The sequence below is a fragment of the Lissotriton vulgaris genome, chromosome 2_1, assembly GCF_964263255.1.
Source record: "Lissotriton vulgaris chromosome 2_1, aLisVul1.2, whole genome shotgun sequence".
In the NCBI taxonomy this organism is placed as follows: domain Eukaryota; kingdom Metazoa; phylum Chordata; class Amphibia; order Caudata; family Salamandridae; genus Lissotriton; species Lissotriton vulgaris.
This window is the reverse complement of record NC_141687.1, coordinates 1,754,434,049-1,754,458,519: the sequence shown is the minus strand read 5'-3', so window position 1 is coordinate 1,754,458,519 and position 24,471 is coordinate 1,754,434,049. Positions and strand designations below refer to the sequence as shown.

The window sequence follows — 24,471 nt, the reverse complement described above, 5'->3', positions numbered from 1 at the left end:
ACCTTTCCGTCACTTAGACGCGCCGAATTGTAAAACACCTCTAGCACGACGAGTGGTTTGGTGTATCTCTCTAGACCTTTGCCGATATGACCACTTTTCTTTACCTTCACTGTGTCTCCTGCCTTGATCACCACTTCCTTGCATCCATGCTTGCTGTCGCAGGTACTCTTGCTCCTTAATTGCGCTTTGGTTAGTCTCTACATCACTGTTTTGGATGACCAGTGTACTCTGCGGGCTGCCTTGACCCAGCCCACATTGTCCTTCGTAAGTGGAGTACGTCCAAGCATCAGTTCGAAAGGACTGTGGGCCGTGGACTCACAAGGTGTAATCCTGTAGGCCCACACAGTTTTCATTATTTCTTTCTTCCAGTCCAGTTGGTTAGTTTTGGCTATCTGAATGATACCTTTCAGTACTCTATTAAACCTTTCAACTGCTCCATTGCCAGCTGGGTATGTTCGATGTTGTGCTTCTTCATGTACTCCCTGAACAAATCAGAGCTGAATTGTATGCCGCTGTCACTAACTACTTTTTTCGGTAGTCCCTCTCGTGTAAAGGTGTCCTCTAAAAACTGGACAACGTGCTGTGAATCTGCCTTTCTGGTGACCCTTATTTCTGGCCACTTCGTGTAGTGGTCGATTAGGACTATGATGTACTGTTGTTCGTACTCATCGGACACTGGTCCCATTATGTCGACCCCAATCATTTCCCAAGGCATGGAGGGGCACTGAATAGGCTGCAGAGGAGGTCTGAAAGTTACTTGAGTCTTGTCCGCCTCCACACATAACCTACAATTTCTCACTGTTCTTTCTACATCCCGGCTGACACCTGGCCACCAATACATGTTCGTAACTCTATTCTTGCTTTTTGCTATGCCCAAGTGTCCCTCATGGCATATTTCCAATATTTTTCTCCGGATATCCATCGACGGTACATATTGCCCGCTTCTCATAAGTAGTCCGTTCTCCATGGACAATTCATCCTTCACTTCCCAGAAAGGTTTAATTCCTTCTCTCAATTTATTTTTACTGGACCAACCTTCTTTGGTCATTTGAATTACCTTTCCAATGTCTTCGTCCTTCATTTGTTCTTCCAACAATTCATCCTTTGATATTCCGCTCGAGTATTCCCACAGATTTGCTATGCACAACTCATCCGTTTCATTTGTCTCAGTCTTGTTGTGTGTCTTGATGGGCATTCTGCTTAAAAAGTCAGCCACCACGTTCTGTACACCAGGAACATATTGTATGTCGTACATGTACTCGAAAAGTCGCATTGAGATTCTCGCAAGACGTGTGTGTAGGCCTTTTGTTGTGAGCACCTTCGTTAGGGGTTTGTGATCTGTACATAGTTTTATTTTTCTTCCCCAGATGTACTGCCTGAAGTGTTTGAGGCCCCAGACACAGGCTAATGCTTCGCGTTCAATTACTGCATATTTTTCTTCGGCTGGTGTCAAGGAACGTGAAGCAAATGCGATCGTGTATTCCTTTCCCCTTGCATCTTTCTGTGTTAATCCTGCTCCTATGCCCTTGTTGCTTGCGTCTATAGTAACGTAGTTCTCTAGAGCAGGATCAAATCCCTGTAGGGGTAGTGTCTTGCACATATCACTCTTAAGGTCCTGGGACGTTCGCCCACATTCGTCAGTCCATTCAAATTTGTTTTTGATCTTCAGTTGTTGTCTTAAAGTGTATGTTTTAGCGGAAAGGTTTATAATTAATTTGGAGTAGTACTCCACTAATCCGAGGAATGACCTTGCCTCATCTCTGTTTGTGGGTACCGGTGCATCTTTAATGGCCTGGATTAATTCATTTTTTGGACTAATTCCTTCACCCGTTATCTGGTGGCCCAGATAACTGAGAGACCTGCATGCGAATTTGCATTTTGAATGTTCAGCCGTTAGCCCCTTCTTGTTCAAAATGTCAAGGACTTGCTCAACCCGTCTGTCATGTTCCTCTTTCGTTTTTCCCATTACCAGTATATCGTCCTGGAATAACAATAACCCTGTGACACCTTCAAACATTATGGTCATCAACCTCTGAAACATGGCAGCTGCTGAGGCTAACCCAAACACGGGTGAACCTGAAACAGCTGAATGGTGTTACAAACGTTGTCAATGATTTGCTCTCCCGGTGTAGTTGGACCTGGTGATATGCTGATTTCAGCTCGATGGTGGCAAACCATTTTACTCCATTTGTGGAGTACAGCATTTCATTTATTTTTGGGAGCGGGTACTGCTCTACCAAAATGTTCTGGTTTAAATCACGTAGATCAATGCAGAGTCTTAGCTTTCCATTGCGCCGTTTCGCTACGACGAGTGGCGCGACCCATTCAGATGCCTCCACCCTCACTATTATTCCGTCAGCAAGTAATTTCTCAAGTTGATTCTTAACTTCCTCCTTTATTGCGAATGGTATATTCCTTGCTTTGTGCACGGTGGGTGTGGAGATAGGTTTCAATTTTATCTTATGCTGGTATCCTTTTAGTACCCCCACACCGCCACTGAACACCTTGGGGTATTTTGCAAGTTTTTTGCCAGCATCATCATCGTCATCTGACATGCTAAGCACTGGTTCTCTGCTGTTGGGATCGAGTTTGATTCCCAGACTTCCCTGGTCCATCCACCCAAGTACAGATGGTCCCACTTTCGATACATAGAGTTTACATTGGGCCTCTCTACTTTTGAATATGAACCTTAGGCTTCTGTACCCCAGTATTTCTATTGGTGTCTCATTGTACGATTTAATACAAATGTCTGGTTTATTGAGTCTTTCACCGATGACCTCTTTAAATTTTGCTTGCCAGACTTTCTCATTCACAATAGTGTACGGTGAACCAGAATCCGCCACTATGTTTATTTCCACCCCGCCAATCGTCATTGTACATACCGTTTTTTTCGTTTCAGCTCTTTTTTCTGTCTCCTTGTCTTCCTCTTGTTCATCATTTATGTTAAGGATGCACATGTTGATGCCTTCATCTGTGTCATCATTCAACTCATCTTCCTCATCTTCCACCGCCTTTACTTTCTGTGTTTTTCTCCGATTGCCTGCCTTGCTAAAGTGTCCTATTAGTCCACTGTATGTGTATTTTGCTTCACGGGTGGGGCATTTAAAGTCATACGCCATGTGTGCAGTGCTTACGCATCGGTAACAATATCTTTTCCCCCACTTCTCATGTCTTCTTTCTTGTTGCATAGTGTCTTTCTTTCAGTTTGTTTGCTACTTTTCCAGTTTTTCTGCTCAGACACTTTGCTGACGTGGTCACTTTCCTTCTTTACTTTCTCTTCTTTCAACACTGCTTTTGTGCATCTCCCTGTGAGTTCAGCCTTCCTAGCTATATCTACTATGTTTTGCAAAGGGTACTCCCCCTTGGCCCACAGATTATCTTGAATATTTTCATTGGATCCTTGCATAACGATTTGATCCCTAATAAGTTCATCGTGTAGTTGGCCAAAACGACAGTTTATGGCTACGTTTTTTAGAGCTGAAACGTAGTCATCAATAGACTCTTCCTTACCTTGCCTTCTTTTGAAAAATTTATACCTGTCCACACCGACGCAGACCGTCGGTTTATAATATGTGTTTAGGTCATCTATTGCGTTAGTGAATGCATCCCCCTCATTTTCTCCTCTTACCTTCTTGTTTATTGATTTATACACCTTTATTCCTCCTGCTCCTAAGCTATGCATGAGCATTTTGTATTTTTTCTCTGGCTTTATTTCAGCATCTTCCTCTAGATTGGAAATGTAGTTAAGGAAATATTCTCTCCAGTCCTCCCATTTTAATACTGGTTCACCACCAGCTCGTAGAAATGTCTCAGGGGGAGAAAGGTTCCAAATACAGCTTGTGGCTAAATCACTCATTTTATTCTTTAGTTTTAGTGTCTCTGGGTTAATTTACTGCAATATCCTACTGTTTTTTCCTTAAATTCGATTTGTGTCAATGTATTTCCTAGTCACTGTTACACTTCTGTTATCCTTTTTATTTTATTTGATCCAAAAGTGTTATTTTTCATACAATTGTGCATTTTTCATTATAAATACCGTTCTTTTCCTGGTTTTCCTTCCTTGTATTGAGCCTTCTGCCGCGCAGTGTGTCACTCACTTTCCGGTGCGTCTGCCGTTCAGCGCGTCTCACACTTTCCGATGTGTTTGTGAGCGTCCTTTCTTACTTTTTCCTTCGTAGACTAGACTGCTCTTGCCATTGCTTTCTTTCTCCACCCAAATGGCCGCCAACGTCGTTCACGCGAGGACGCGATGACCTAGAGACCGGCTGTTTCTCCTCAGCTGTTGCTCTGCCACCAAGTTGACAGTTGGAGCTTGACAGTTGATTCGGTTTGTTTCGCTCAAATTTTCTCACACGCCGTTTCTTTTCTGATTCCACCAACCGTTCATTTCATCTTTTATTCTTTTAATTCTTCTACAGTTCGCTTCCCTGCCGAATTTATTCTTTTGCTCATTCACCTCATGTGAACATGCTTGCACATTTCTTATTTTCTTAGCTTACTTCGTTTTCTTTTCTTTCTTTTTTTTCCTTCAGTTTCAGAATGTAGCCTTTCACTTCTTCTCCAGGTTGTCTATTCTTCTTCTTTCATTTTTCTTCGTTTTACTTCACCGCTAGAGTTGATTCGCAGTCATTTTCCTTTACCCTGACAGCTTTTTTTTTTTTCTGTCGTGGGTTCTGTGCTGGCTCGTCGCCAATGTTAAGAATGTCCAAGCCGTTTTAAGTTATACATTTCTTTATTATTGAGCCAACACATTTGCTCCTACATCAGTCGGACCGGAACTGCCATCAGCTCGACGATCAGCTGGGAACTGTCAAACGGCACAGTATCCCAGCTGATGACCTCACTGCAGACGGTGTCCTCGCAGGGACACAGCGCAAGCATGCAGGTACGGTGTCCAGTGATGGACACCAGTATGTTAAAGACAACAGATGCAGCAACAGCTAATCGTTGCTAGCCCGAGGCAGAGGAACGTGACCGGCCTTGCTGTTTCCTTGTAGGGATGTGGGTGTTTTGTGGGTATTCTGTTGCTGTCACTTCCTTCCATTATTCAGTAATGTGCTCCTTTGAAATGATATGCATCCCTGAAAGTGTTGTTACTATTCGACTGTAATATAGAACGTATTGTTACTATCTGACAAGTTCTATATCACAACGTCGCCCATGAGTGTGGACGTGCAGCACTTTGGGTAATCCGGGGATGACTTCCCAGGCCAATTTGAGGTTTCTGTTGTAGACTGGTAGCATCACATTAGACTAGCCTACTGGCAAGCCCCAGTCACAGCTGCCTGGCCACAGGGCCTGGCTCGTTTCCAGGAGAAAGATGAGTGGTTCTTTTGGGTTTATGAGAATTGGAACTGCAAGATCATGGGTAGACTGCTTTATATCCCAGCACTACCAATCAGATATTTTTTTGCAGTATATAAGACAAGATCCCAAACAATGGACACAAACATGTGCTTCCCACCACTACCTACAGAGCCGCTAACCACTCTGCACATGTGTACACCCAACTTACACAAATGCACTGGTTTTTAGTAACTTTTGATTCGTTTTGGCTAGAAATAATTTTTGGGTAAAAATCTGCACAATGGATAATGTGGCAAATCCATAACTGTGTGAAAGATGCCACGGCCACAGAATCCTGCAATTACTGTGCCCTGAAGTACAAGAAGTGAGTTTGAAAGGCTGGTATGTTTACACTAGAGATGAGACTAGACACTAGACCAGGTAAGCATGCAACAAACCAACTAACACGTAATAACTTAGAGTATGGACCCTGCAGCCGTATTGTGAAAGGGGGTGAAGCACACAGAGGGGAGAGGGAGTAACACAAAGCATGGAGGGAGTTTGCAGGGGGGAAGTACATGGGGAAGAGAGCAACACAGAGCAGACAGAGCATCTTCCTGGGGGAGAAGCACAGAACGGATAGGGAGGCTTGACTAATGTAGTTGTACGCCAAACTTCATCCACATTTGGACTGGTAATTCCTCCATACAGGGACCTTAAGGGTCAGGCTTAAGTACTGAGCAGCTTCAATTGTTAAATCTTGCAATATGTGCAATATGTGCAATATGTGCAAATGATAGATCTGCTGCACATGTGATGTCACTTCCTGCCGGGATGTCACTTCCTGCTGTGATATCACTTCCGGTTGTGATGTCACTTCCTGCAGTGATGTCCTTCCTGCTGTGATGTCAGGTCCTGATGGGATGTCACTTCCTGTTGTGATGTCACTTCCTGCTGTGATGTCACTTCCTGTGACACCACCTAACTTGGAGAGCCCCCCCACTTCTTTTTTTTTAGGACTTGTGCCCAGCTTCACATGGTAATATCTATTCCTTAGCATTGATATGATTACATTAAATGTCAATTACCTGCTCCTCCTCTGCCTTCCCTCTGCACTTGGGATTTGAAATCTGGGAGACTGTTAGTGTATGTAAATATTTTTTTCACTATAATAATTTTAAATCTTCAGGCTGAAAATCAGATTCCGCAACAAGGAGTTTTCTTCTGTTGACCTTAAGAACTAATGCAGAAAACTAAGAGGCTGATTTCGATTTTGTCTGTTAGGTTCCCTTTCCACTAAAGGGAAGGTCCACTCACCCGAGTAAGAGGCTCATGACGGCTTGGAGCTGTTGTGAGCACGGAAGCGGTTAAGACACTGACAGAAACCACAGTGATGGAAATTACTGTCAATATTAAGAGCTGTCTACGGGGCAAGCAGACAACTAAAGATCTGATGGGCGGAAGACCCTTGGGTTGACTGAGGCAGTGCCCAACACCATCTTGATGGAGTACCCCCCATCGGCCAAAGCCAAATGCAGCCCCTAAGTATTTAGCTCAAAGACAGCCTTTGCAGCATATAGCACATGTTTGAAACTTTAATTATGATGCCATTAAATATCACGCCATTTGATGTGATTTTCTAACATTGGGCCGACTGGCAAGTGCAAAAAATTTTAACCATGAAATTATGGGAAGGATAGAGGTTAATTATTAGGTTATTGTATTGTTGGTATACCAGTATGATCATTAGGAAGAATTTACTGAAAGTATGTATGTTAGACTTGGCATCTTTTGGCGTGTTTCCCCTGACTTTTTGCTTTCTGACCTCCTGGTTTGGACTCTGTTTTTGCTGGTGTGATGATTCTGTGCACTTTCCTCACTGCGGTCCAGTAGTAAAGTGCAAGTGCTCCTGCGTAAAATGTGTATGGATTGGTATTTCCATGATTAGTATATTTGATTTATGTGTCAGTCTCCAGTAAAGTGAACTGCGCGTGCCGGGGCTTGTAAATCGAATGCTGTTGGTGGGCTGCAGCACTATATTGTGCCACCCACGTAAACAGCCCATAAAGTGTAACTCTGGCCTGCCACCGCAGGGCCTGTGCGCAGCCCGGGACTGCCGTTCCGACTTGGCGCGTGCATACACTCGCAAGTCCCTAAACCTTCCCTTTGCTACATGTGAGTCACCCCTACGGTAGACTGAGGTAACCCACTGGGCAGGGCACAGTGTACATAAAAGGTAGGACATGCCGGGTTGTGTGGCATGTCCTGATAGTGAATTACAGCCTACTCTATTCTTCACTATTGCAAGGCTACCTGTTCTCCGTAGGCCAGAATGGGCAGTTAGGTCATTACATCCTATGATCCTAACTGACTCAGAGAACATGGTAGAAATTCAAGTTTAGTATGCCTGAACTCGGAATGATAAAATGCATCTTTTAGTGAAGTTGGTTTTAACATTCTGTGTTTGAAAATACCACTTTTAGAAAGTCTGTATTTTCTGACCTTACCATCTAGCCTGCCTCTGCTAGCGTGTGTATTGTCTGTCTGGTTTATGAGTGACAGGAGCTGGGGGAGACAGGGTGATTCAGCCAGGCTGAATAGGCACATCAACACCTAGATGGGTGGAAGGAGAAGCGCCTAGGTCCGAATAGGGCTGAGCTCACCCTCTACAATGCTGGCTCATCCTCCTGCGGTGCGTCTGAGGACCCTGGCCCACACTGACAAAGGAAGAAGGTGTACCCTGGCAGAAGGCACACCGAACTGGTTTGAACTAGGTCCAGGCCCCTCTGCCTTCAGAGGACAAAGGTTTTGCTGCTATAAATACTGGGGCCCCGGCCCCAAGACTTCAGACTACGTTTGGATTATTTCTAACTCAAGGAACCTGCCAAGAAGATGAGCTGGAAGAGCTGCCAGGAGGAGTACTGTCCCTTTGCTGAGTTGTGGCTTTGTTGGGTTGGCTTGCAGTTGCTGCTTCTGCCTTGGGCAGTGAAAGGACTGGACTGAACTTTCTCTACTTGTGCTAAGTGTCTCCAAGGGCTTGAGTTAGAGCTTGCTCTGTGTTCAACAAGTCTCAAGCCCATCAAAGACTTGAAGCCCAACGCCTTCTACGACGCCGCTGCCAACACCGTGTCCTGAAGGCACCGCAGAGAGCACCGCGGCAACGCCGCACCGCGAACCTGGTCTCACCGACGCCGCCTGCTAACGCCGCCACCGAGCCGCTGCTTGCACCGCGACCTGTGGGCAGTGCACTCCGCACCGCCTCATTTCACGACGACGCCTTGGTATCCCCGACGACGCTGCTTCCCGCCGGACTCGATACCTCTGCTTGCACCGTGGTTCGGGGGCATCGCTTGTAACGCTACAAGACGCCCCGCCCTCATTCCGCACTGCAGCCTTGACCTACCAACGCCGGTGCCATCGACTCCAGTGGTCAGCCGACGACAGCATTTCAACGACACCTTGACTCGCCAGCACCATGACGAGCATCGCCCTCATTTCACAGCACAACCCTGGTCTCACCGACGATGCCATCTGATGCTGCCACCGAGCCGCTGCTCGCACCGTGACCTGAGAGCACTGCACGCCGCACCGCTGCACTTTGCACCGCAGCACCCGACGCCTACCAACGCCAGTGCTCCTGATTCCATCAGTGAGGAGCTCGACCTGCAACGGGCGTGACAACATGAGGTGATTGCCGACCTGCATCTCTGAGAGGCACTGTTGCCGGGTCTCCCCGACACCTCAGCTGACCCACGACGCCGCGGCCAGCCAGAACTGTTTTGTACTTGCTTGTTCACCACACTGTGATAGCCCGGACGGGGCTATCAACATCAAAGAACTGTGTTTTCAAAGACATCTTGCAACACAAAGATTTAAAAGTACTGTACAGTGGATTCGTTATCATAATTGGTCTTGTTTGAGTGTATAAAAATATTACATATTTTTCAAAACTGGTGTGGTGTCCGTTTGTAGTGCTTACACTGTGTTACTGTTGGTTATGTGCAAATGCTTTACACACTGCCTCTAAGATAAGCCTGACTGCTCGTGCCAAGCTACCAAGGGGATGAGCAGGGGTTATTTTTGGAGTGTAACTCTATTATCCTGACTAGAGTGGTGGTCACGGCCTGACTTCGGTGCAAAACTTAGCCAACCCGAAATCTCATTTCTAACAATGTAGTTTACATATTTTTAGGAGAACCACTATAAAATGATGGAAGCCCAGACATTTTCTTAAATGCGGCCAGTGGGAATCTTTACACCTATGTCCACTTAATCCTAAAACGAGAGACATCAGCCATGTCCAATGTGATATTTTGTCTTTTGTGCTATTGTTAGTTGAAGGATAAATAATAACGCAGGTGGAAACAGTACAGTGTTATCAAAGGTGGGAAGATGGCAGCTAACACTCAATGGTGCCGTCTAAACCATTCAGTAGAAGGGAAACACGCCGTTAGTCTCTTGTTTGATCCCCTTTGTAGGTATCGCTAAGGGCTTTATTTTGAGTGTGGTTGTCCGTTGGATAGCCAAACCCACGGAGGCGTTGCGGCGGTGGTCTGACCGCCCTATAACAAATTGAGTGGTCCGACCGCCATGGGACCACTGCTGCCGCCAGGGATCTGTGATGCCAGTGCTTATTTTTGGCAGTGGTTTCCGGTGCTTGGCACCAGCATTTATCTATCAGGGCCGGGTCTAGGGACCCTAATGCACTGCTAACTCGCATCAAGACTCCGTAACTTGTCACACAATAGAATGAAAGTGTTCACATTCACACTCTGTCTCCGAGTCCCTTTGAAGAGCTGAGCCGATAATAAATCCATGCCTTCAGTTAGCGTTGCCGGTGGGCAGGGCACTGATTGGACTCGATTTGGTCCTGTGGGGCTGCGGCAGCCAAGGCAGTGTGCTTAATCTTTTTTACATTTTATGCCGCCGCCCGCCTTATCATCATGAGGTCACACGTACGACGCACAGTCCTGCACTATTATTTGAAGCAGTGTGTCGTGCAGCAGCAGGCTTCTTAACAATAAAGGCGCTAACCTTAACGTTACATAACCTAGTAAGTAACCATTGTTGCTTTTTTTTGAGCATGGTGGTTGACATGAACGTTACAGTTACAGGATGGACTGGAGACGCAAACACTCTGCATTCAAAATGTAACACAGTGGTTAGGGTTACATTTACTAATAAGAATTTATTTCTACCCAAACAAACCCTTTTAAGCAACATTAGGATAATGAAAGACTGCGAAAACCTAAGTGCCATATGTATCAAGCCTTTTGCAAATCGTTAAGGCCGAAATTGGCAGAATTTCGGCCTTAGCGAATCGCAAACAGCCTTTTTACCGATTTTGAAATGTAAGAAACATTAGCAAAATAAGGAATCCCAAAAAATTGCGATTCCTTATTTTGCTTAAGCATTTAAGGAATCGCAATTTTGCGATTCCTTAAATGCTATGTATGAAGCTTTTTAGACTTGCGATTTCAGGTTTAGATATCGCAAATTACCACCAACTTGTAGTTGGTGGTAATTTGTGATTTCTTGTAAATATGCACAATTGTGCATTTGTGAGGGTGGCATATGACACACATACATGCCCATTGGGCATGTATGTGCGCCATATGCACACACATGTAATTTACAGGAGTGCAGCAGGGTGTCCTTGAGACACCCCTGCACCCTTGCAATAATTCTCAAATTGCGATTAGCAAATTGCGAATTCGCAATTTGAGAATTATTTTGCAATCATTCCTATGGGCCTCCTGGCCAATAGGAATGCATTGAAAATTATTCCTTAATTGCGAATTCGCAAAATGCGAATTCGCAATTAAGGAAGATTAAGGAATAGCTAATAAAATGCGATTTTCTTCATACATACCATTTTGCGATTCCTAAATAGCGATTCCTTAAAAATCGCAATTTAGGAATCGCAAAACGGAACTATGATACATATGGCCCTAACTTTCTAACCTGTACCATGTAGTTTGAAAGCAATTCATTGGTCACTGTGCTAATTACTATTGTATCATATGAACTGCACAGTATCAAAAGGATATTTTGTGGCAAAAGCAGTAAACCACAGAGCTATACACATAAAATACATGTATGTGATCTACGTGGTGCATATTCCTTGCAGCAGGCATATTAACCTTCTGAGCTACCTTAGAGATGAGTTAAAACTACCAATAGACAAAACTCCAGCTCACTTCAGCAGGAAGATGTGTCTTCAGAGATATCTTGACAAGTTTATTGTTGCTTGATATACAAAGAACTCTGCAGCCACTGCTTTAAAAACACATGGAGGCCAGAAACGAAAGTGAGTGCTGTGTTGTGTTGCTGCTCTGCTGATTTTGTTATTGTGGCCTGACAGTGCAGCACTGTAAAACCGGCCTCCCCGGAACAAAAATGGCCTCTCATTAACAAAACCGGCCTCCCACTCTTCCAGCCTTGGTTCATAGAGCTGGGCCTGGGTAGGGGTGATCTGAAAGGTGCTCCATGCGCTGCATAGCCCGCCTTACACTCCTGGGTTCACCCCAGAGCTCTTGGGGGCATATCAGCAACAACGAGTGATAATTATCGCTAAGCGCACTTAGTGCTAGGATAATTATCTCCGGCTATCGCTTGTTTTTATCGCGGAGATAGCACGCTATCAGTGACGCTTATCTCCAAAGCGATAAAAATAACCGAGTTAGCTGCCAAATGTGCAATTATCGCCGGGATTCCAGCAATAATCGCACATCATTTGGCACTGCGTTGCTGATAGGGAAGGGCATATTTAACCATGATATCCACCTTCCATTGGATATCATGGCTAAGTCAAACTAAAAGCAGGTGTAAGGAAAGTAGCGATAACCGTGGTTAGCGCTACTTTTCTTATCGCTATGCTTGTTATGCCCATAACAGGCATAGCTGCTTTGCTTAGCGACATTTCCCCAGTTATTTCGGGGAAGGAACGTCCACTTTGCAACTCATTAGAGATGCAAAGGGAGGCGTAGGAAAAAGGGTGCTAACATGCGATTATGCATGTTAGCACCCTCTTGGTGATAGGGCGAAAACATTATCTCTTCTTTTCTGGCTTTTAAAGCCAAAAAAGCAGAGATAAGGCGCAGGATTAAATGCCCCTTGGTCTTCCCAGGCTGCGCTGATGTGGTTGGTCAGTGAGTCTCTCTTTATGCCGCTATAGCACTGTCAAAAGCATATACAGTTAACTCAGAATTTGCCCATATTAATGCTTGAAGGGATTCACAGCTAATAAACACTGAGCGCTGATTGCTTCTCATCATTTGAGCTGGGCTCTCTGTAGGTCTTGCACTATCTTAGAGAAATTCCTAGTTAAATGTATAAGCTGTAAAGCGCGCACTCACATAAAACTGGGCTCATAGCTGAGTCCTCTTTCAGTGAACACCTTCGTCATGAGGATCCTATTTTATGTGATTGTCTTTGAGTAAAGTGCAGACATTTATCTCTGAGTTTCACTGTGTTAGCTCATCAGCTGCAACAGCACCGCTTTAAAAGAGGGATTTTTACTCATTTTATCTGTTTAGAGTGTTTTCAGTACATCGAGGTATATTTTGTGGCAAAATATATATACAAGTTGTATCTGTGAACTTATGACACACAATTAGATTCCGCTAAAAATGACAACACAGTGCACTTTTGCGCATACCCCAGTATTGTCCTTTCCCCAAATCGGCACATAGAGCACTGGAATATGTCACGTGTCCCTTTGCAAGGCATTCATCATTTTAACTAATTTATTCCAAAATTGAGCCTGAAATACACTTTTGATGTAATCTTTTTCAACATTTTTTTGGTGGTGAGGCAAACTCCTATCAGAAGAACCTTACTTGAGGAAGGCTCCCTTACTGAAATTCATACTGGGTATTACATCTTGCTTTCAACAGTGCTAGTTGAGGACATGGGTAGAGTTAATAGAGTAAGTGGATATAGCCAGTCGAGGAAGTGGGTAGAGCCCTGGAAAATGGGTGTGGCCTCCAACAAACATTTGAGCACCTGGGGGCATATTACCAAGCAATAGCGATAATTATCGCTATTGCTTGGTTAGAGACAAAAATTTACCGCTGAGCTGTGGCGATTTTTACCGCAAATAAACCTTGGTATTACCAAGGTTTATCGCAAATGCGATAAAAATCGCCGCAATGCATGAATATCGCTGAAAAGTCAGCAATATTCATGCATTACCGAGCTAATGCTCTTAGCCATGTTATCCACCTCCCATTGGATAACATGGCTAAGAACTGCTCAGGGCAGGTGTTAGCTTTTGGAGATATTCGCGCTTAGCGCAAATGTCTCCAAAAGTTGGTAATAGGAGATAGCGATGTTAGCAACTGTTTTCAGTCGCTAACATCTTGACACGCCCACTTTGCATGTCATTAGTGATAAATATCACTGACATGCAAAGTGGGGCCCAAGATGGTCGCTATCTCCTACTAGCTGTCACTAACTGGTGTTAGCGACAGCTAGGTAATAGGGAGATAATTTTATCTCCGCTTTCTTGGCTTTTAAAGCCAAAAAAGCGGAGATAAACCCCCTTGATAATATGCCCCCTGGACTTCATATTTTACAAATTAAGCACTGCTGTGATCCTTGGCGGTTTAGCAGCGCTCTGAGGCCCCTAATATGCTGGCAGTACCGCCAAGACACCGGCAAGCATATTAGGGATTTCCTCCCGCCACACTTTTCCTGACAGTGAGCTCACCATGAAAAATGTGGAGGTGAGGAAACAAAGGGGGCCCTTTATGGCAACCTAGTGCTTCTGTGCAAAGTGATGCACGTGGGGGCACATGGTGTGTCCCCCTGTCTGCATGCACCCACAGGTATGGACTGTCAAATCCATGTCTGGCAGGAAATTGCAATGGCGTTTCCATTGTGGGGCCTTGCTGAGGCTCACGTATGAGCCTTAACACTGAACCGCCAAGGGCCGGCCGCCGCAGGATCGCCTGACTGGATTCCCATCAGAATTCGGCAGGTGGTCGCATTATGGCTTTGGCGGTGTGGCAGAGAGCGCTGGCGTGGTGGCCCGCTGCCCGCCACACCAATATCTATCCTTAGATACATATTTGCGTGGCGGCCCCTGGCAGGGATTTGGCAGCCTTGGGCCCCCTACCTATGCTTCCTGCCCAGGGCCGCCAAGAGCCTAGGGCCGCCCCTGCCCGCTGTCACACCGCCAAAGTCATAACAAGGCCCTTATTCTGACATGCAGTTCAATGGATGGCATATATTAAGCTATGAACACGGTGTCCATATTTACTTGTATCTTTTATTAATCATTGCTTTCTATTAGCAAAGTTATTTGTGTTGTGCGTCAAGACTACAACTAAAATAAACATAAGAAGACCTTATGGTAAATGGGTGGGATGAAGTCAGGTGCCCTTTCTCTATGGATAGGAACCACTAGGGTTTCTGTGACACAAGACACTACATTTGAACACACAGACTTCGGGAGACACACACCCGAACCTGCTGGTAATTGATGGTACAATGTAATTTCTGTAAGACTTTCCCCGTTTGCAGAAAGCAGTCCTGGCTCACTGACCTGTGATCTGCTGCTGGTCCATGACAGCCGTGTGCTGCAAGGGGGTCTGTGCTAAGGCCTTAGTAGGGCCGGTGTAGATGTTCTGGCTACTGTCATATAGAGGTGCCGTTGTATTTGTGCACCGGTCCTCAGCCAGGTAAAAGCTAGTCTCTTCAGGGATGTTTCTTCTGCAGGCCCACCAGTTCGCCATCTCTCTGTCCTCAGCTGGTTGATGCCACGTGTTGCCACTTGCAGCGCTTCTTGCAGGAGCGCCTTGCGCTATAAAACAAAAAAAGGAGGACCATTGACGTGGTAGGAAAGACTTGAACATGTTTTCCTCCCGTATAATTCACTTTTTCTGGATTTGTCAATATACCAATCAGACCGTCCCAGTCTGCCATGCGTCATTGGTTGTACATGCTTAGGATGCCGTAACCATTCACAATCGCTTGTTCTATGGGGCATCTCTTAGACCCAAAGAATTCTTCAGGTCACAAAACATAACAGAACGGCAGCGCCTATAGAGCATCTGTCAAAACAACAGGATTGTTTTTATATTTCTGTCTAAGGATTCAACATTTCTCTAATGGAGCTTTATTTAAGTTAATGTGTCCCATCCACCCTTTCATATTAACCCTCCCCTGCACTGCTTCAAAATTATTGGGATAGCATTGTGCTTGTAAAGTGATTCTTGAACCACCTTATCTATGCTTCTTTTGCCCACTGCCCAAAGCAGGCTACATTTACTCTGCTTTGCAGCCAAAAGGTGCCATACCTCCTACTCCAAAAGATAGCGTGGGATACCCACCCTTTTCCACAAACACCAGTCCATCTATCAACACTTACTGAGAGAACACGGTGCACTCAGTTACCACAGCATGACTCGTAAACCTCAGAGAGTTACCTCAAAACTTGAAAGAACTTTCCATGTGTGCATCCCAATACCCATCAGTCCAAGCAAGCTCTCCCACTGGACAGGATGTTGTTAGGGTACATTGTGTTGGATGCACTGAAGTAAGGCTAGTACTGACTGCTAATACTAGCACTAACGTGGGTATCTTGTCCTAAAGAGAGTTCACGTATGGGCCACAGGAAAGAGATATACACATTGAACTTGACATGTTTGATCTCAGACGGGCCCCCATCTTTACAAGTTTACACATCCGATTGCGGTGCCAGCATCATGAGTGGAACCAAAGAAGACCAGCACACAGCGACTACAAACCCATGCGAGGAGGCCAGACTCCCACAGGGGATTGTAATTCAGGCACAGACAGGCCAAGGAATGAATGCAAGCAGCGACAGCCATGTTGGTACAGCGGTTTGTCATATTTATTTCAGAGTGAAGTTACATCATGAGTTTAAACTGCTTCGCGCCTGCTGCTCTCACTCCCTCTGGCTCTTCCCCGTCTACCCCTGGACTCATTTGTTGTTTAATCCCTTCTGGCCAAGAACAACGACCACTCAATTTCATTGGCCTTTAAACAAGTCTATTTGGTCCTTATCAAACAGCAGAAAAAAAGTACATAATCATAGCGACTACTGGAGATTTCAGAAACGGACTACGGTCTATGCAGCAACATTTGGAAGTTTATTAATTTAAAATGGCATCTTACTGCAACATTTAAGAGGGAAACCAAGATCTTTCTTATGAGTAAGTTCCATCCATAGGCAAGTCAATTCACCATCTAAGACTTAACTTTGAGGTGATTATTAGATAACAACGTAGAACATATATAGATAACCACCTACGATAAGATGACTCTGGCGATCGGCACAAGACTAACTATGGGACTGGGGAAGATAGAGTCCTAAAGAAATGTTTCTAAAACAATCAGATACAGAAAAACTTCGTACACCTATATAATATAATTAGTACCTAAACTACCTTAGAACAGTATATATTCGTGTTTAATCATGTACAGGTCCTTTTTATCGTTATCTTTACATTATCTTCCTATGGATTAGATATGGTAATATTACTAACTAATTTCTTTACAGTCATATTGTTTTTTTTGTTGTGTTTTAACTTATGCCAGATGTTTTTAAGCGCTCTGATACCCAAGGGTCATGTTCGCGCTATAGAAAACTGTCAATAAATAAATAAATAAATAAATAGGCAAATAACCATTTATAGTCCTCCTTACAGGCGCTTCTCCTCTGGAACCTGCTCCCATTTCCGAGCGCATGGAAGAATCCTTTGCTATTTTTATTATAACCTCTGAAACATTTATTTTCCTACCTATTCGATATCGTTTCTGGTCCATGTCAAGGCAGCAGGCTTACCCAGGTTCACTCTGAAGCTGTGTGCTGTACACATTTCGCTCACTCTATAATATGGAATCTTTGCTTTGGTAAGAGATGACAGCTATTCCATGCAGCGGATCACTGAAATAATATCGAGGGAGAAAATATCGACTTGCAAAAATATCGTGGACAAAATATCGACAGACAAAATATCGAGTTTGTATCTACAAACAGGTAAGTACAAAAATATTGAGTACAAAATATCGTTTACAATAATATAGTTTTAAAAAATATCGACTTTATTAAAAACAGTGTTAAATTAAATTAATATTAAAATTTAATTAATAAAATATACTTAAAAATACATAAATTAACTTATAATAATTAATTAATAAATAAAATTAATATAAATAAAATTTTACAATCATATTTGTTAAAACATATATATATAGTAACATACTATAATTAAATAAGATACTATTATATTAACGTACAATAGCAGAAGTGTAAAAAATACTATTCCCACTCCAAAGAGTGCAAGCGTAGGGAAAGCATTGGATAGCGTAGGGGTTAAAATTACTATTCCCACTCCAGTGGGTGCAACAGTAAGGAAAGTGTTGGATAGCGTAGGGGTTAAAATTACTATTCCCACTCCAGTGGGTGCAACAGTAGGGAAAGCGTTGGATAGCGTAGGGGTAAAAATTACTATTCCCACTCCAGTGGGTGCAACAGTAGGGAAAGTGTTGGATAGCGTAGGGGTTAAAATTACTATTCCCACTTCAGTGGGTGCAACAGTAGGGAAAGCGTTGGATAGCGTAAGGGTAAAAATTACTATTCCCACTCCAGTGGGTGCAACAGTAGGGAAAGCGTTGGATAGCGTAGGGGTTAAAATTACTATTCCCACTCCAGTGGGTGCAACAGTAGGGAAAGCGTTGGATAGCGTAGGGGTAAAAATTACTATTCCCACTCCAGTGGGTGCAACAGTAGGGAAAGCGTTGGATAGCGTAGGGGTAAAAATTACTATTCCCACTCCAGTGGGTGCGACAGTAGGGAAAGCGTTGGATAGCGTAGGGGTTAAAATTACTATTCCCACTCCAGTGGGTGCAACAGTAGGGAAAGCGTTGGATAGCGTAGGGGTTAAAATTACTATTCCCACTCCAGGGAATACAACATTAGGGAAAGTAAATACTTCTTAAATAATTATATAATATAATATTGAATATCTATTAATAATTAATTAAAAATAATTAATATTTGTATAAAAGTAATTAATTAATATATTATATTTACTAATTAACAATAATTATTTCTATTGATCACCTAATAATACTAATTAATAAAAATAATTACTAATAATTATTTAATAATAATAAAGTATTTATCTATTATTTGAAATTAAAAAATTATAAATAAATGTAATTAATTAATTATTTATAATTTAATCACTTCCCACCCAATTCCCCTATAAACTCTCAACCCACTACAAAAATAAATTAGGAAAATGTACATATTTATCAATTAATCAATTAATTAAAATTAATTACCAATTAATATTTAATTAATTAACTATTATAAATTAATTAATTATTAATTTAAAATTACTATCAATAAATAAATTTAATTATTTAATTAATTATAATTAAAATACTTCCCACCCTATTCCCCTATAAACCCACAACCCGCTACAGAATTAAATTACGCAATGATTATAAAAACAAAAATCATTAATAAAAATTTATTATAACATAAATACACACTTTTCACACATATTATACCATAAAAATCCACTATAAAAAATTAGATATTATTATAAAATCGATATTTTTACTATCTATATTTTTAACAGTCGATATTATATCACTTACCTTAAAAACGATATTTTGGTCATCTATATTCTGTCCTGTCGATATTTTGTCCAGTCTATATTTAAAAGTCGTTTTTATGTCCAGTCGATATTTTTGAGTCGATATTATGTCTGTGCACCCCATGCAGCCTCACTCACATAGCCCACTCATTCCTTCACTCATGCAGGTTGACTGACCTGCTTGATGAAGGTGATCTGTCACAGCTAAGGGGTGTGTCTGGCTCTGCCTCAAGGGCTCTTGCAGAAACGCAGCCGGAGTTTGAGCGAGATCCCCCCCGACAGTATTTCGCTCTGTCAGAGTGGGGTTGCTGAAGGTGTAGAAACTTGTCTCTTCAGGTTGGTTTCCCGTGCTTCTGCTCATCACTGGCACCTTTGGAGCCAATCTTCTTAAGCCACGGCAGTTTATGTTGAAGATTGTTTCATCTATGGAAAATTGAAAGTTCAGCAGAATATGATAGACTTGAATGTTTTTTTTCATTAAGCAATAACATACCTTCATGCCTTCCAAAACTATATTTTCTGTTTCTGCGGGGCTGTTATTCACAACTGTGGCCTACATCTGTGCACTCTCTTTTATTTGTCAAATTCTATTTATTGCTTAAAATAAAATGGTTGCTGTTGTATTTCACCTTTTATTTATTTATTTCCTTTGCTGGAACTAGAACCCTGCTCCTGCGTGAGCCTTCCTGGTTCTATGTTCCAGATTCTCTGTTTGGCAGTTTAAGCCTGCCCTGCTGTTCAACTGGATGCTCTGTGCCTTTTCCACCTTTAATAAATCCACTTTTTTAATATAAATCGTTTGGCTCTTACCTTACAAAATTGGCGACGATTGGAGAACCTAAGGAGTCCTTTTGCGGCATTTTCAAGGCACAGGTGCGAGGATTCCTTCAATAAACGAACCCGTCTATTTTTTCCACTTTCAACTAAGTCGGAGCACTGTTGAAGAAAGTCTCTTCCCATACGTTTCATCGGCAGCCTCGGGGTATGTACTTTGCCAAAGTTATTGATTTTTTATTATTTTCCCCGTTACGAGAGGATTGCCGTTTGGTTGCCATAACTACCAACCAGCCTGCTGCTCCACGCGTCATCGCGCTCAAGACGTCACCGCGTTTAACGCGTCATCACGCGGGTCACGCTCTTTCTAGAGCTAATCCGTCTTGTTTTTCTTGTTGCCTCGTCACACAGCGCGTCACAAAGCGTCCTGGATCAGCGTCCTGGATCAGCGTCCGCTTCAGAGAACTCTGACTAAGCTGATCGAGTGGGATTCCAACGCTGTGTACTTTGCGTTTGACGCACAACAACGTGGTTAAACGTTCATTTTACCTTCAGCGCGTTGAGGAGATGCATTTCCAGGCTAAAACGCTACAATGGTTGGTACTTCTACATTGAAAAGTTGATTTTGACTGACTTTCCTGAGAGACTTATTTCTTCCACTGCTCTGTAAAGATTGGTACTATATACTTTACTGATATTTTTTTTTTCAATAGTCCTTGCTGTTTCCAGTATATTTTTGACATTCTGACATTCCCAGCAGCCATTTTTGTGTGCATTTTGACACGATTTTTTACATTTCACTCTTGGCATTTTCTGTACTACTTACAGACACTGCTACTTTATTTAATTTGTGTTATTAACATATTATTCAGCCATGCAATTTGATCCTCCAAGCAAGTTTCTGCAAAGCAAAGGTGAACCATCTATTCCATGGTCACGTTGGAAAGAAGAGTTTATTACTTATCTAAAGGCTATCGATGGCGAGCGTATGTCTGCTGAGAGAAAAAAAAATATTTTCCTCCACTGCTTGGGTTCAGAGGGTCAAAATGTATTCAGAACTCTTCCTCCTATGCGCTCAGGAGGGGATCACAATGTTTTTGATGAAGCTTTATTGCGTATTGAAAATAGATTTAAACCCAATACTAGTGTGGCATTAAACAGGTATAAATTCTATACTAGAGCTCAGGAAGAAAATGAGAGTTTTGATGATTTTCTCACTGCACTTCGAGCTTTGTCCCTACATTGCAACTTTGGTTTAATGACTGACGAAATGCTCAGGGACCAAATCATTGTGCACGTAAGAGGCAAAAAGGTTCAGGAACAGCTTTGGATCCTAGGTGATCCCAGTTTAGAAGTGACTATCAGTACCTCCAAAGCCCTTGAACAATCTGAGCGTTGGATGAAAACTCTAGAAAGTAAAGCCTCCTCTGGTACTGTTAGCAAATCATCCTCTAGTGTTGACGAGGGCAATGTAAATGCTGTTGCTGTTTCCTCCTCTAGCTCATTTTCCAATAGCAAGCCTAATACTAATACCAAAACTCAGTCCAATTCAAAGAATTATTACTGCTTTAGATGTGGTAATCCCAACCACATTGCCTCGTATTCTCGTTGTCCTGCTATTGGAAAAGAGTGCACTAAGTGTGGACGTGTAGGTCATTTTTCAAAAATGTGTAAAGACACTGGTACTAGAAAAGATTCTTCCTCTTCATCTAAAGGCAAAATTTCTACTGTGTCACAAGGTATGTCTTCATCCCAAGACCTAGAACATGGTATTGTTGTTTCTATCCGCAATGTGGTTGATATCAAATCTGCAGAAACTTTGAGTTCTCCGGATTGTATCGTTAATATTTTAGGAAAAGAGCTCAAACTTATGGCCGATTCAGGCTCTCCATGGACCATTATTACCAAGTCATATTGCAATGAAGTTTTTGGGAGCCTTGTTGATCTATCTACCTTATGTGAGCCTGATATTGTTGCACAAAACTTTGATGAATCCTTTATCAATGTTGTTGGATATAAAGAAGTTCTCATTGAATTTAGAGGGAATAGTGCTTGGATCAAAATGTACATTGCTGTCAAAGGTGTGAATGTTCTGGGCTGGAGGGATCAATTCAGACTTGGAATTACCTTAAATCCCAGGAACAAAGATCCTATCTCTGTGGTTGCCATTACTTGTGATACTGCACCTTTGGACAACACTGCTTCTTGTAGGGCCAATACTCTTCTGTCTGATGATAGTATGATTGCTTCTGAATCTTCCAAGAATGTGGGTGATCTTGAGAAGGACCTCCCTTTGTTATTTCCTCAAGTTTTTTCTGAGAAACTTGGCAAACTTAAAGGTTTTTCCCATAGGATCAAAGTTAAAAATGGTGCCATCCCAGTCAAACAAAAATTGAGGGGTGTACCCATTAGTATAAGAGCTGAACTCAAAATCTTATTGGACGACATGATCCTTGGAGGTGTTATTGAGGAAGTGGAGTCCTCTGAATGGGTTTCGCCCATCGTTTTGGCTCAGAAACCCGATAAAAGTATCAGGTTGTGTGTGGACCTAAGGGCTCTCAATGCGAATTTAATCACTGATTGTCACCCTCTCCCTAATATAAACGAAATGGTATGTTTGTTGGATGGTGCTTGCATTTTTTCTACCCTTGATTTGCGTTCCGCTTATCACCAAATCGAATTGACTGATGATGCAAAGCACTTTACCGCTTTCATCACTCCGTTTGGCCTTTTTCAATTTAAGCGGATGCCTTTTGGCCTAGCCTCCGCCGCTTCGGTGTTTCAGAGGGCCATGCACCATATTTTTAAGGAGGTTAGCTCTTTCGTAAAGTGTTTCCAGGATGATATCCTCATTTTTTCAAAGAATGTGGATGATCATCGTGTCCATCTTAAGGATGTGTGCAACAAGTTATATGATGCTGGTCTTACCCTCAAATTTAACAAGTGTAAGTTATTTTGTAAGAGTGTCGAATACTTGGGTCACACCTTGTCTGCTGACGGTGTAGTTCCCAAGCGTTCCCTTGTTGATGCCATTGTAAAAGCCCCTTCTCCTGATAACAAGGAGAAATTGCTTTCCTTTGCTGGCTTATGCGAGTACTACAGTAAGTTCATTCGCAATTTCGCCACTAAAATGGAACCCCTCAGGGAGCTTACCAGGAAGTCCTCAGACTTTGTGTGGTCTGAAAGGCAGGAGTCTGCCTTTTCTTCTATCAAAGAAGATATCGTCAATGCTCCCACTTTGAGATCCTTCTCTCTTAACAAGAAGTGCATTATCACCGTGGATGCCAGTTGTTATGGCCTTGGAGCTGTGTTAGGTCAGGTTTCTGGCAAAGAAGAATGGTGTGTTGCCTTTGCGTCAAGGACCCTATCTCTCACTGAGAGGAGGTATGCGGTCATCGAAAGGGAGTTGTTAGCCTGCACATGGGCTGTGGAGCATTTTCGCAATTATGTTTGGGGCAACAGATTCATTCTTAAAACTGACCACAAGCCCTTGGTTGGAATTTTGTCTCCTGGGGGAGGTTGGAACTCAACTGCTCGCATTGCACGCTTATCTTCAAAGTTGCAGGAGTATGATTTTGAGGTTTTGTATGTTCCTGGTAGGAGTAATGTCACGGCGGATTTTCTCTCCAGGTTGCCTTGCCCTGATGTTGGTTCCAACCCAGATAATCGTGAAATTGATATTGTTTCTGTGGTCAATGACTATGTTTCTAGTGATTTCAGGGGTATCTCTGAGATTGAGTGGATGTCGGAAGTTGAGAAGGATCCTATTTTCTCATTTATTTTTGACTGTCTGGAAAGAGGTTGGCCCAAGGATAAATCTGTCTTACCTGAATTTGCCCCTTTTTGTCAGGTTTCGTCTGAGATTGAGGCTTTGGGAAGGATTTTGTTTAAGGCTGGGAAAATGATTCCGCCTGCTTCTTTGTACAACAAGATTCTTTCTTTGGCCCATAGGACTCATATTGGAATGTCCTCTATGAAACGTCTCATTAGGACCAACTTTTGGTGGCCTGGCCTTGACAAGATGGTATACAGAGCTGTCTGTGACTGTGTGGATTGCATTAGTAGTGATAAGATGCTTAAGGTGTCTTCTGCTCCCCTTCGTCCTGTTTCTTGGCCTGACCATCCCTGGCAGAAACTAGCTTTTGACATTTCTGGTCCTTTCCATCGCCTGCCAGAGAATGCTCGTTTTGCTTTAGTTTTAATTGACTATCACAGCAAATGGCCGGAAGTTAAGTTTGTCTCCTGTGCCACCACCTTAGTCATCATTTCTTTCCTTAGGGAAGTTTTTGCTAGAGAGGGTTCCCCTGAAATCCTTATTACTGATAATGGCGTTCAACTTATCTCTCGGGACATGGAGGATTTTCTTGTTTCTTGTGGTATCAAGCATCACACTACCTCGTTGTATGAGCCTAGAGAAAATGGCCAGGTTGAGAGGTTTAACCGTGTCCTTAAAAATGCTGTGGAGCTTGCTTGTTCTTCGGGTGAATCTTGGAGGGATGTGGTAAGGGAAAGACTTTGGATGTACCGCATCACCCCACATGCCGTCACTGAGGTCAGTCCCTTCCAGCTTCTGAGAGGGAGAACTCCTAGTTCCGAAATCTGTCCCTGGTGGGTTAAGAAGTTGGATGTTAAGGTTGACCACTTGGACATCTCGCAAGTGGCCAGTCGGGTTGAAACCAAGCAGAACACTATGAAGACTTTGTTTGACCGGAAAATGAATGTGAAAGTTCCTGATTTTGTTGTGGGTGAGTGGGTCAAGATCAAGAAACCT

The 24,471-nt window shown here is 43.0% G+C and overlaps 1 protein-coding gene across 10 annotated transcripts in view; it reads right to left on the bottom strand.

The window, feature by feature from the left end:
* The window catches only part of LOC147733236 (interferon regulatory factor 3-like), a 282,847-nt gene that overhangs the window by 62,284 nt on the left and 196,092 nt on the right, over window positions 1-24,471 (bottom strand). For 6 of the 10 annotated variants that reach the window (XM_086957790.1, XM_086957793.1, XM_086957787.1 and 3 more), the window contains 2 exons: window positions 19,104-19,349; window positions 14,837-15,094 (listed from right to left, as the gene is read on the bottom strand). In XM_086957790.1, the coding sequence (XP_086813916.1) occupies window positions 14,837-15,094; window positions 19,104-19,349 (504 nt within the window). The remainder of the gene's footprint in view (window positions 1-14,836; window positions 15,095-19,103; window positions 19,350-24,471) is intronic. The other 4 variants (XM_086957794.1, XM_086957795.1, XM_086957791.1 and 1 more) reach the window with 1 other exon arrangement.